Below are 13150 nucleotides of genomic sequence, written 5' to 3' on the forward strand. Positions count from 1 at the left end.
CATTTGATTTGTGACTGACTTCAGTGATGTCATTCAGGTTTTTTTTGTATTTTCACATTTATGTTGTCTTGCAAGTGATGATTTTTTCCTGGGGTATATATTTCTTCCATGTAATAATATACATTTTCTAAACATAATTTTATGCATTTTCCATTGCAGTAGGTAGTTGGTTGGTTTCCCCCCCATTTTGTGCTGTTGCGCTTTTTTACAGTTTGTTTTGAATAGTTGCCTTTTTCTTTATCTTCTAACATTAAAAGAATCTTGTTCTTGTTTCCTATTAGACTAACCTGCTGGTCCTCTGGTATTTTTATAGTGAGAATGCAAGGTCAGTATGGTTATTTGATGAGTCAAACCATAAAACATATCTTGGTGCAAGATGATCCAATCCTGTTTCACAGAAGATGTAACTCCAAGGATAAATTTAACCCTTTCGGAGCCAGAGTCTGGAGTCTAAAAGCAATACATTTTTTACTACATTAAAATATTCTAATAGTCAAGTGTGCCCAGATCTGCGGATACTTATATCCGCAGATTGGGGCTTCATAGACAGATGGTAGATTTTTCTCTAAACTTGGGGGCCACTTGGGTTTGCAGAAAAATCTTAAACCGTCTAAAAAAAGGTATGGGGGTTAAGAACCCCCAAAATGCACTGTTATTGCAGGGCAGGTGGGGAAGAGGACTGGGAGCTTCTTCCTCCCTGCATACAAGGAAACAGCAGCTGCAGCCTCACTCTTAGCACTACAAGGGGAGAGTCAGGGAGGGCAGCTCAGGTGAAGGCACTGGAGGCACTGGAGGCAGGCAGCTGGGTGAGAAAAGCCTCCTTGCCCACCCAGCCAACTCAAGTGGTGTCGCCTGAGCAACCCTCCCCAACTCTCCCCTTATCCGCTGAGCGGCAAGATTGAGGCGACGGCGCTGGATGTGGGCAGCTGTATGAGAAGAATCCTCCTTGCCCAGCTGCCTGCCTTCAGCAGCGTCACCACAGCCACCCTCCCTAACTCACCCCTCGCTTCTGAGCGCTGAGGTAATGGTACTGCAGGCAGGTGGCTGGGTGAGAAGAATCCTCCTTGCCCTGCTACCTGCCTGCAGTGCGGTCACCTCAAGTCTCAGGGCTCAGCAGCAAGGGGAGAGTCAGGGCAGCTCAGGTGATGCCGCTGAAGGTGGCCAGGAGAGTGAGAAGAAGTCTCCTCACCCAGCTGCCTGCCTCCAGCAGTGTCACCTAAGCCAGCCTCCAACTCTCCTCTTGCTCCTCGGCTCTCACCCAGCCACCTGCCTACAGAGCCGTCACCTCAATCTTGGAGCTCAGCCGCTGAGAAGAGAGTCAGAGAGGCCAGCTCGCGCAACAAGCAGTGACATTTTGTTGCACGTCCCCACTTGTATTTTCTAATAAATGCCGATTTTTAAGATGCTCTCCTTTAAGATTCACACTTTCATTGTTAAAAGAAAGACTGCATGCAATCCTATCACATTCAGTTTTCTACTTTTTCTATGAGCAGTTTTCTTCTATCAGAAGCCAAAGCTTTTGAATAAATAGATTGTAATATATAATTTGGATTACCTTTATCAGCCAAATTGTGCCTAAGAATGGTAGTTTTGCTTTTAAAATCATAGATATTTGAACAATTTCTTCTAAATCATAAGAACTAGCCAAATTGTTAGTTATTCCTTATATGTTTAGCATCATATCTCAAGAGAGGGCTTTTGTCTATTGGTTTTTTTAATACAGTTTTTATAAATTCAAGCTGTTCCTTTTTCACTATAACATCTAAAAAGTTGATTTGCTTATCATCCATATGAAGATCATGTTTAATATTGCCATCCTGTATATCTAACCAATCCTGGAAATCTGACCGACTTCTCAGATCACCTTTCCATAATAAAAAAGATCATCCAGGTATCACCACCTTTTAAAGATGAGGATGTAAAAAGGATTGCAAGTGGTGTCAATAAATTTATTCTCAAAATTGCCCATATATAAATTGGCTACTTCTGGGGCCATAGAGCATCCCATTGCAAAAACCTTTTGGAAAGGGGATGAGAAAAGACTGAAAAGGAGTCGATATCCGGGTGAAAGGCCGATATTGCGGCCAAATAAACTTTAATGGCGGAATTAGATAAATCCTCATCTTTGAGGGACCGCAAATAATCAAATACAACAGACAGTGGGCAGGTAACTGGCGAAACATTCTTGTTTTTAGCCCAATCAGAAAAACGTTTCCACTTTGCGTCATAAGATCGCCGTGTGGAAGACTTTCGCGAGTGAAGGAGGACCCTAGCTACCCTATCGGACCACTGCCCTGTGGTAGCACCCTCCAGGCTGCAAGTTGAAGATCGGAAGGGGAGTGGGAGGGGTCTTTCGGGAGAAGGATGTAGTTCCCCTGCGCAAGAGACATGAGCACTGCGAACCAAGACCTCCTGGGCCAAAAAGGAGTGACAAGGATAGCATCTGTCTTGTCTTGGATCACCTTGGCCAGGACCTTTTGAAGTAGAGGGAATGGGGGAAAGAGATAAAAGAGGGCCCCGTTCCAGGGTATCTGAAAGGCATCCTCCCTTGAGCCCGGGCTGGCTCCCGCCCTCGAGTAAAAAGTGGGACACACTGCATTGAGGTGTGTAGCAAAAAGGTCCACCTGGGGCCAATCCCATCTCCAGAACAGTTGGTTGAGACAATTGCTGTCCAGGGTGAGCTCGTGCGCCTGGTTGGGAAGGCGACTCAGAGCGTCTGCTAACGTGTTGCTCTTGCCTGCAATATGAATCACCATGAGAGTGGCGCTGTGATCTATGGCCCACTCCCAAATGTTGCTGGCCTCCTTGGAGAGCAAAACGGACCCTGTGCCGCCCTGTTTATGTAATACAGGGTGGTGGAACTGTCCGTAGCGATCTGAATGTGCCGTCCGTCCATGTGCCCTGCAAACGAAGACAGAGCGAGACGGATGGCACGGAGTTCAAGCAAATTAATGTGTAACCGAGATTCTGTATGAGACCAAACACCCTGGGAGGTAAGGTTACCACAGTGGGCCCCCCATCCTGAAAGGGAAGCATCCGTGAAAAGGAATCTGTCAGGGGATGGTTTCTGAAAAGGTACGCCTGCCAGAATGTTGGCATCAAGTGCCCACCACTGTAAGGAGGAGATTACATATCTGGGGATGGACAGGCGTTTGTATTGGGGATCAACATTGAGCCTGAACACCCGAAGGAACCAGTTTTGGAGCGGGCGCATATGTAGCCTGGCAAACTCCACCACGGCCGTGGTGGAAGCCATCAGGCCTAACAGCTTTTGTATGTGATGGGCCGTCTGAAACCTTTTTTTTTGTGAACCTGGTCACCATTTTTTGGATGGCACGGGCTCTCTGCAAGGGAAGGAAGGGCTTGGCCAGCCGAACATCCAAGCGCGCTCCAATGAATGTCTGGATTTGGGCAGGAATTAGCTTGGACTTCTCAAAATTAACTAATAGCCCCAAATTGTGAAGGACTGAAAGAATCAAATCCGCCTGTGTGGACAATTCCAACTGAGAATGGGCCACCACCAACCAATCGTCAAGGTAGGGGAATATCATGCATCCCTTCAGGGCAAGGTGAGCCACCACGACAGCAAGGCACTTTGTAAAGGTCCTGGGGGCCGTTGAGAGCCCAAAGGGCAACACATTGTATTGGTAACATTTATCGTTACATTTAAACCTTAAGAATTGACGCCACGCCACATGAATCGCTATATGAAAATAAGCATCGCGGAGATCTAGTACCACAAACCACATGTGACTATCTAGAAGGGGAAGAACCTCAGGAAGCGTAAGCATACGGAACTTCCTGGTCCTAACGAAAACATTGAGGTCCTGGAGATCCAGGATAGGGCGTTTCCCTCCGCCTTTTTTATCTACCAGAAAAAAGTGGGAGTAAAACCCATGATTCTGTTCCGAGGGCGAGACTTCTGAAATAGCTCCCTTGGCCAGGAGAGTGTCAACCTCTTTCACTAACAGATCAGGGGCAGGCGAGGAAGATCGGCCCATGGGCCTGTAAGGAGGTAACATATGAAACTCAATGAAGTAACTAGCATTTATTATCTGAAGAACGCAAACATCAGAAGTGATTGAAGACCAGGAATGAGAGAAAGCCGACAGGCGGTCAAGAAAACAAACAGGCACGTCTAGTCATGCCTGTTTAGGCTTGTTAAAACTACCAGGCGACCCCCTCGGACCTTTACGGCGCCAGGTCTGGGAAATTTCCTGTCCTGTTGAGGGCGAGGAAAGGACGGACGGAATGAGGGCTGCTGAAAAGAATCTTGGAAGTGATAGGGACGGTTGGGCTGATTAGCTTGATGGCCAAAGTAACGCCGCTTAGCATCAGGGAACTGGCGGGTAATCCCTAAGGACTTCGCATTCCTTTTATTTTTCTTCAAGCGATCCAAAAAGGTGTCGGTTTGGTCGCTAAACAAGGATGTCCCTTTGAAGGGAAGGTCCTCAATACGGGCTCTAGTGTCGTGGGGGAGTGCGGATTGACGCAGCCAGGTGTGTCTGCAAATAACAATGGCGGAGGTTATGGCTTTACTGGACGAATCCGCCATGTGGCGAGCAGCCTTTAACTGCTGTCTCGCTAGGGACATGCCCTCTGACTGGATGGCTATCACTGAGGGACGTTGGTCATCTGGAAGGATAGCAATCTGTGGAAATATATGATCCCAAAGGGAGTATTGGTATCTTGCCATCATAGCAAGGAAATTAGAAATGCGGACGCTAACCGCAGTAGAAGAGTAGACTTTTCTGGGGAGGGTATCTAATTTGCGGCCCTCTGCATCTCGTGGTGAGGAGTGCGCTCCTGACCTGTACTTGCCAGGTAGTGCCTCTACTATAACTGAGTTAGGAGGGGGATGTTGATAGAAACTCTCCACCTTCCTTACTAATTTTATACAGATTCTCTATACGCTTGGAGGAAGAAGAGGCTGAGGCTGGCTTAGCCCAATTAGCGTGTAGAATTTCTAGAATGCTCTTTAGTATGGGAAAAACCGAAGGGCCTACATCAGGGTTATGTAGGATATCCATCACATCATCTATAGGACCGGAATCTTCCAGTTTAAATTCAACCTTAAGTGCTTTCGCCATATGTATCAATTGCTCCGCATAGGAACGGACATCTCCAACAGGAGAAAGAGGCTTAGAGTCCCCAACAACGTCCTCTGGCGAGGGGAGGGAGGTGCGAGACTCTTCATCCTCGTCCGACCCAGGCGAGAAGGAGGGGTCATACTCAGAAGTGTCCCTCGACCCAGAAGGAGATCTGGAAGGAAATGGCTCACGAAGATGTTCTTGCCTTGAGTGGACGGACTCAGGACAGCGCGACGGTGCATGTCGATGTCGATGAGGGTCTCCTCCAGGCGAGCGGGTACGGGAGTGCCGGCTACTATGAGTGTCGACCGGGGAGCCCGAATAGGTCGAGGGAATAGGGTATCGGCGTCGATGATCTCGACGTCGAAGGGAAGGGCTCCTGGAGGAGTGGCGTCGGGAATGGCTCCGACGACTGGAATGACTCTGACGAGTCGAACGGCTCCAACGCGTGGATCGGCTCCGACGGGTGGATCGGCTCCGACGAACAGATCGGCTCTGACGAGGAGACTGACTCCAATGAATCGAACGACGTCGAGACGAAGTTGGGCTTAGAGAGTGGCGCTGAGAAGTGGATTGCCGACGAGGCCTTTGCCCAGGTTCGAGACGGGACGAATCCCTTGACGACACCAAGTGAGTCCCGAAGGACTTCTCCCTCTTGGAGCTTTGTCAGCTCTGTTCCATGCCCCTGGCCCTCGAGTTGCGGGGAGTTATGGGGCACTTGAGGCACGTCCTTGTAGAGGTGAAGGAGGTGCTCCTTAAACTCTGCTGAGTCTTCCTGGGCCCTGCTCGGACGTGGAACCGAGGGGGTAGCCAGGAGACAAGGAGGTGAATCCTCAATAGCGATGGGCTGTTGCGCAGTCCCATCTGCAGGACGAGGCGCCTTGTCTTGGGATCGGCGCCACGAAGACGTTGAGGGCGACCGGCGTCGAAGAGACTTGGGCGACCTCGAAGACAAACGGCGTCGGAGATCCTTTGGCGACTTCGAAGGTGATCGGCGTCGAGGAGATTTCGGTGACCTCGAGGGTGGTCGTCACCTAGGCGATCTAGAGCAGGACGCACGTTTTGATGAACGCGGCCATCTTGCGAACCCGGGGCAATAAATTTCACTAGCCGAAGAACGACCGAAGATGGCTTCTTAGAAGGTGCAACCCCCTTGGACTTTTTGGCCGGGGTTCCCTCTACGGATTGGGCCTTACTGGTCGAAGGGCCAGGCTCAGCAGAAGTACCTCGCGGGCGTAGAGACTCCTTATAGAGGTGGGAGATGAGACGACTGGAACGTACCCTCAGGGCCTTGCTGGTAAGTTTACAGCAACTCTTGCAAGTTGCTGAAACATGGCCCTCTCCCAGACAAAGGAGACATTCTTTGTGAGGGTCAGTCTTCGCCATCTTCGCACAGCAAGACGAACATTTCTTGAAAGGTGGAGCTTTCTTGGACTCCATTGCTAGAGTCGAAGCTAGACACGTTCTCTCTCTGTGGTGGCAGAAAGAGAACTGGAGGGAAGAGTGCTCCCTCCTCCTTAGGTCATGTGACCAAGGGGCGGGGAGATTGCATGCCCCAAGGGGAGGGGGAGACCTCTCTTAGATTTTGCTAGAAGCTGACAAATCTTATCCGTGGCTGGCCTGCACCTGCGCAGTCCCAATGTGGGACTGCATTGAAGCCATTCAGATGAACCCTTTGTCTCTGCTACCCTTAAAAAGGGAAGATAGGGTGAAAAGAGAGAATGGAAAGACTCTCGAGCTAGACTAATGGGCTCTGTTGAGATGGCTTCTCAGGAAAGAGGAGAAGGGGGAAAAGAGAAGGCTAGCTCCCATGCCTAGGCCAAGTGAGCATGAACCGACACATCTCCTTAAAATGGGTGGCTTAGCAATGGCCTGGGCACTACTGTCCTTAACCCATATGGTCCCCTTGCCACCCTCCCTTCCCTGTCCTCTGTGCCATGTTTTTATCATGCTATGGAACCTTTATGCCAGTGCAGGTCAGGCTGGCACTAGGGTTGTACATTTAAGCTGTTTTAGCCTTAGAAGAACTCCCCTGCCTTCCTACAATGGATAGGTAGCACTGCCTGCCCCTTGAGAGATGAAGGTGAGAGTTAAAGTTGAGTGGGGTTTCGCTAGGAAATTCTTCCCCGATGGCAGTCCTGTGTCAAGACTTCATCCCACCCTGCCCCATCTAAAAATGGAGGTGGCAGTGGGAGACAGAGAAGAGAAACTTTACTCAAATGCCTAAACTTAAGAAAAAACACAAGTTTTTTGAGCTCAGTTTTGATAGCCAAGCACAACTGGTATGGAACTGAAGGGAAGCCCCTCCCCTTGGCGTTGACTCTGCCAGAGGTCCTGTCTGCTGACCAAGAGGAGAAGCTACAGACATAACTACTGGATATCTGAGGCAATGTTATATCCTACAGATGCCACCATAGGAAACGCAGCAATTGTTCCAGTCCTTCTAGTACTGATTTACTATCGTTAAAATTGGTGCGGGAGCATTTGGGATAAGCTGGCTAGGGACTAAATTGTTAACATCATGGCCTGATCTGTCACACTGAGGATTTAGTATGAAATTTATTCTTTTCCTTAGGTTCCTGTTGAGTTTCAGCAATTGCAGATGGTTCAAAAGTATAATTTCTGTCCTGATTTTAGGCCACTTAAGAGGCCATTTCAAAGAATGCTCAGAAACCAAGTTCTCAGAATCTTTTACTGGAACAGATTCACAGGATCTAACTCAATGTTCAAGATATTTAATTTGAACCAACAACAATTTTCATTACAGTTGTATATTCAAGTATCTAAAGATTTCCTATGTTGCTTAGCAGAACAGCCTTTATGATCAAAACCCACAATACTAGCTATTGGAAGAGATATGAGTGATACTGAGATTTTCTGACATGCAAGAACTCATTCATTTTCCCTTAGAGTCTGTCACAGAACTGGTGACAGTATTTGCTAAGAAACTGCTGCTTAATATAACAGATCTGAAAGAGCCAGCGTGGTGAAGTGGTTAATGTTTTGGACTAGGACCTGGGAAACCCAGGTTCAAATCCCCACTCACGCCATGGAAGCTTGCTGGGCCAGTCGCCAAGGTTGAGTGACCTTGGGCCAGTCACACACTGTCAGCCCTGACCCTGGCTAGTATTTGGATGGGAGACCGCCAAGGAATGCCAGGGTGGTGATGCGGAAGTAGGCAATGGTAAACCACCTCCGAAGGTCTCTTGCCTTGAAAACCCTACGGGGTCACCATAAGTCAGCTGTGACTTGATGGCAAAAAGAGAGAGAGAGAGAGATTTGCTAGAACTGAAATAGCGATAAATATTCAAACAGCCTAACATATTCAAGATATCTAACATGTTTGAATTCTAAGTTCAAACAAAGAGTGGTATTGTTTAACTCTGGTTTAACAGTGCTAACTACACAGTGCTAACTACACTTACACTACCATAATATAACACAGCTCAAAATATGACTTCAACTAGATGCTTCAAATATTTGAGGTAATAAGGGATTCTGCGGCACTCCTGGTTACGCTGTTAATGTTTCTTATTCTATACTTATCAAACAAAAAATACAGTGGCACACAGAGAAAAGGCTAACCTTGAGTTACTGCTGCTGCTGTTACTTTTCTTGGCCTTCTTAGGTGGAGGATCCTTGGTTTTATTTTTCTTATTCTCTTCCACTTCTTCTTTCTTTTTGTGCTTCTCTTTTTTCTTTTCTTTTTTGTCTTTTTCTTTCTTCTTTGGTTTGTTCTGCTGGGGCTGGGACAAGGCAGCCAACTGCTCATGTACTGCTTTAAGCTAAGAAGCAGACAAAGATTGAGACAATTTTGCTCTGACTTTCTTCTCTCGTTTATTCTTTCTTTATTGCTCTTCCCCCCCTTGATACAATGTAATTGTTTTGTACAGTGATGTCTGTAAATTTAGTGCAACTTATCAAGGCCTACTGAATAGGAAACTCAAAAGCCTTAAAAGAAATATTTGCACACTTAGCAGAGCACAGACCAGAGCAACAGATTAGAGTCCTCCTTTGCCCCATACCTCTCCCATCAGCATCTTTGAAAAGACTTTTCTTTTGTGAAAGCCTCTTTGCCTTCAAGATGAAAGATGTAGAGCTAGAATAAAGGACTGAGAGGGACATATGTAGGGCTGGTGTGAAGGACACAGAATTGAACCTGACCTGAAAGTTCATTTATATTCTCCCCCATGTGTCATGATGCACAAGTGATTCTGAACCTAGAATCTCTATTGCCTTGAGCTCAAAGTTGAACTGAACCCCACAAAACAAGCTCTAGTACAAAAGAAATGTCTTGACAATTCTGGTTTTCAAGTAGTTCTTCAGCACTAGTAAGGGGTCGTCTCTCTCTGCTTTAACCCTACAGACCAGGGGAAAGGGGGGCATATATATATGTCCCGGAAAGTCACTGGAGAAAAAGAGGGCACGGTCCAGGAATGGCAATTATCCTGTCTCCTACATTTACTTTGATCCAGGTATGAATTGCTTCGTTCAGATAAGTCCCCCTCCCCACAAAAAAGTTGAATGGACTTAGGTTGGAAATGGACCTAAATGTGAGTTGCTCTCTATCAGAAAGGTCTGGTTAGTTCAGATGACCTTAAGCTACTCCTGAAAATATTCCAAAAAGCAAAAGTGACTTAAAGGTCAAATTAAATGAGATACTGACTGCTGGGGCCCCTGATTCAGATGACTGCTTGTGTGTTGCCCTCAATCGAGCACATAGCAGCCACAACAGCAAGGAGGAAAAGACAGAGGTCACAAAAACGGCTTTGGAAGAAATGCGTCTTCCTACCACACTATAGCCCAATCTGAATCATGCGCATATGTACACGTCCCATGGCTATTTACCAGTAAAAACCATGAGGGACATGTATTTACCAGCATCTTGTCTACTTTGACCCTTAGTTAAAGTAAGGTGGGCAAACATATTGGCATTATTTTTTTATTGTGATAAAGCAAGTTGACAAAAACAAAAATACTACTTTGCTGCTAGAGCTGGGGCCAGTATAATGCTAGTCTGGTCATAAAGTAAGGTTACAAAACAGCAAGTTTCATGATTTCACACTTCTTCAACCCCACAGTCAAGCACTAAATCTGACTACTCCTAATTATTATGACAAACATGGGGACGAAAAGGCGCTCTAGAATCTGGGTTGTGATTGCCTCTGAGTTAGTCTGTGTGATTCAAAACAGAAGAGCCAGGAAGCCAAAGTTAAGCAAATTACTGACCCTGTATCCTCCGGGTTCTCAGCAGCGTAATAAACATTTTACCTGTTCCTGAAGTTCTGCTAGCCGCTGAGCTCGCTCTTCCTCAGAATCATCTGATGAACTGTCACTATCAGAAGAGCTGTCGCTGCTGCTATCACTGGACGAAGGTGGGGGCATTTTGGGTGGGGGCTGCACCACTACAGGAGAGGAAGCTGGAATCACGGGTTCTTCAGGTTCATCTGGCATTTTAGCAAAGCGCATTTCAAACACATCCTGAAGGAAAACATGATGATCGATACATAAGAGACTGTTCCAATGTTACACACTAGTGTGATCAAGAAACCATGCAAACAGCTCAGCAATTTTCATTACATTTTGCAGAACTAAGTAAAGGGGATGCAAACAACACATGGATACCGGACCACAGAAATCTTTTCCTTACTCCACACGCTGTCATCACCATAGGCAGGTTTAGTGTCCAACAAAACGGTGTTCCAAGTACACCTGTTTACTTTCTCTCACAAAACAATGGCTGAAAACCTACTTCCATGGAGAAAAGTAAAGCGCTGCAACTTCTCCTACTCCCACAGAAATTCCTGCAACATACAGGCTCTCTTTCCACATATACCCTTACCCATAGAATGGTGCAGTAAAAATCCTTCAAACAAGTAAATAGTTCAAAATGGTATTAATGGCTTTTCACAGAAACGACAGATGTGTTTCCAGCTTTTTCTTGATAAGGTGACTGAAAGCATAATGGTTATTTCAAACAAGACAGAAGTCATGAATGGCTGCCCTAAAGAATACGCGGACTTGTTCTTGACAAGAGGATACACTCTCCTTCAGGATGAAAGTTTGCAGTTTGAAGAGTCTTCTAGACCATGCCTTACTGCTTATCATGGTGACGAGAATCACCTTTTACTAGCTTAGTTTAAGGGAACTAAGAGGGCAGAAGAAATTATCTCTAGTCCATAAAAGCTTATGTTAGAATAAAAAGCTATCACTCTTTAAGGTGCTGCTAGATTTCAGTCAGCGTAACTACAACAAGCAAACACAGCTACCCCTGTGGAATTATCATCATGGAAGGCTAAACAGCCTTGGTTCTCACTTATTAGAAAGCATTTTTACATCAGTAGGAGTTGTCCTGCACTGTGTTTCATCATTCACCAATGCCAAGGGCAGCATGGAGAGTTTAGGACTCTGTCACTGGTTGCCACAATTTGAATGTTCTTTGTTTTTAATGGTAAGCATGTCTGTTTAATGGGTGCATAAAGAAATAATTTTAACTTGCTCTTATTTTAATTTAGCTGGCAATTTAGATTTCAGGATTCCTTTCAGATTTTCCCATTGAGGTTATGGCTATGTCACTATAAAAAACAGACAAGAAGGACGCTTGTAAAGGTATTGGCTATTACATACAAAGCCCTTCATGGCCTTGGACCTCATTATTTACAAGACCGCCTCTCCCCCTATACACCACCACAACAGCTTCACTCATCTGAGCAAGGCCTTCTGCATGTGCCTACCTGGAAATGGGCAAAATCAACTGCCTGTAGATGTGCCTTCTCTGCCGTGGCCCCCCCTTACGGAATGCCCTGCTGGAGGAGGTCAGGAAGGCTCCCGCTCTCCTGACTTTCCACAAACCATGCAAAACTGAATTTTTCAAGAGAGCTTTTCTATATAGGCAACAGAGCTGCACATTACTGAATGATTCACAAAGTTACTTCGATAAGTTATTAGGGACCAATAGTCTAGCCAAAGCTTCTTAAACTGTGGATCATAACGCCATATGGAGTCACATAACTGAATGTGGGGGGGGGTGTTGCAATTTTTTAATTTTAAAATAAATTTCTTTATGATTTATTATCAATAAATGTTTGATTTGTATACCTCTATACCTGGGGTCGCATAAAAATTTCTTGGGCGAAAAGGGGTCGCGAGTGGAGAAAATTTAAGAAGCCCTGGTCTAGACTACTGTGTTTAGTTTACTAAAACTAGGATCCTACTATGTAATTTTTGTATCGTTTAATGTGTCATGTTAAGACTTATGCTTTGCTTCAGTTCTGTTTTTAGATTGGTTCTGCAAATCCTAATCCTATTGTTTTGTTTACTAAATATTCCATATCCTGTTGATTGTATTGGCTCACTCTGTGTAAATCCAAGAAAGGTAGACTATAAATGGTGTACCCCCCCCCAATTAATTAATTAATATCAGAATATAGGTTAGATCCAGATTAAAGCTTCCATGGGTGCCAGAGTTTCTGCTAACAGGGTGCAATATTACTGCTTTCCCCTTTCCGCGGCATTCTAAAATGCCCCCCTATCCCTCAATGATCTATTTACTTCACATGGCACCTTGCTTTGGTTACTTTGAAATTTGATACAAAAAGCTATTGTGATTCTGAAACTTGGTACAAAACTTGCTTATGCACAGGATAACTCACAATAATTAGCTTGTTTAAATTGTAAGTCCAACTGATTCATGTGCTTCATTACACGGTGGCTTTGTACAGTCATTACGTTTGGCTTTCCCCTATCCCTCAAGAACAGGATTTTGTGTGTGGAAGGGAGTGCATTTCAGACTGGCACAGGAGGGGAGAGGTGGGGAAATCATGCTCCATGGGCAGATATCCTTGCACCATCAGAAATGTCTAGTTTGGATCCAAGCCCTTATTATTATTATTATATATTATTTTTTGATTCTTCAGTGACATTACGAGACAGCATCATGGGAAAAGATTCTGGATTATCTGTGTTTTGAAAATAACCACCATGGTAATGACATTATTACATAGAATAGTGAATATGATGAAAATATAATTATTATTCAAGTACCTTCAAATAAGACATAT

General features: G+C 45.5%; 1 protein-coding gene across 2 annotated transcripts in view; it reads right to left on the reverse strand.

Moving 5' to 3' along the window:
- The window catches only part of BRD4 (bromodomain containing 4), an 85913-nt gene that overhangs the window by 34191 nt on the left and 38572 nt on the right, over positions 1-13150 (reverse strand). For both annotated transcript variants that reach the window (XM_056857756.1, XM_056857748.1), the window contains exons 8-9: positions 10362-10571; positions 8676-8875 (exon numbers count right to left, since the gene is read on the reverse strand). In XM_056857756.1, the coding sequence (XP_056713734.1) occupies positions 8676-8875; positions 10362-10571 (410 nt within the window). The remainder of the gene's footprint in view (positions 1-8675; positions 8876-10361; positions 10572-13150) is intronic.

Source organism: Euleptes europaea, chromosome 1 (assembly GCF_029931775.1).
Source record: "Euleptes europaea isolate rEulEur1 chromosome 1, rEulEur1.hap1, whole genome shotgun sequence".
In the NCBI taxonomy this organism is placed as follows: domain Eukaryota; kingdom Metazoa; phylum Chordata; class Lepidosauria; order Squamata; family Sphaerodactylidae; genus Euleptes; species Euleptes europaea.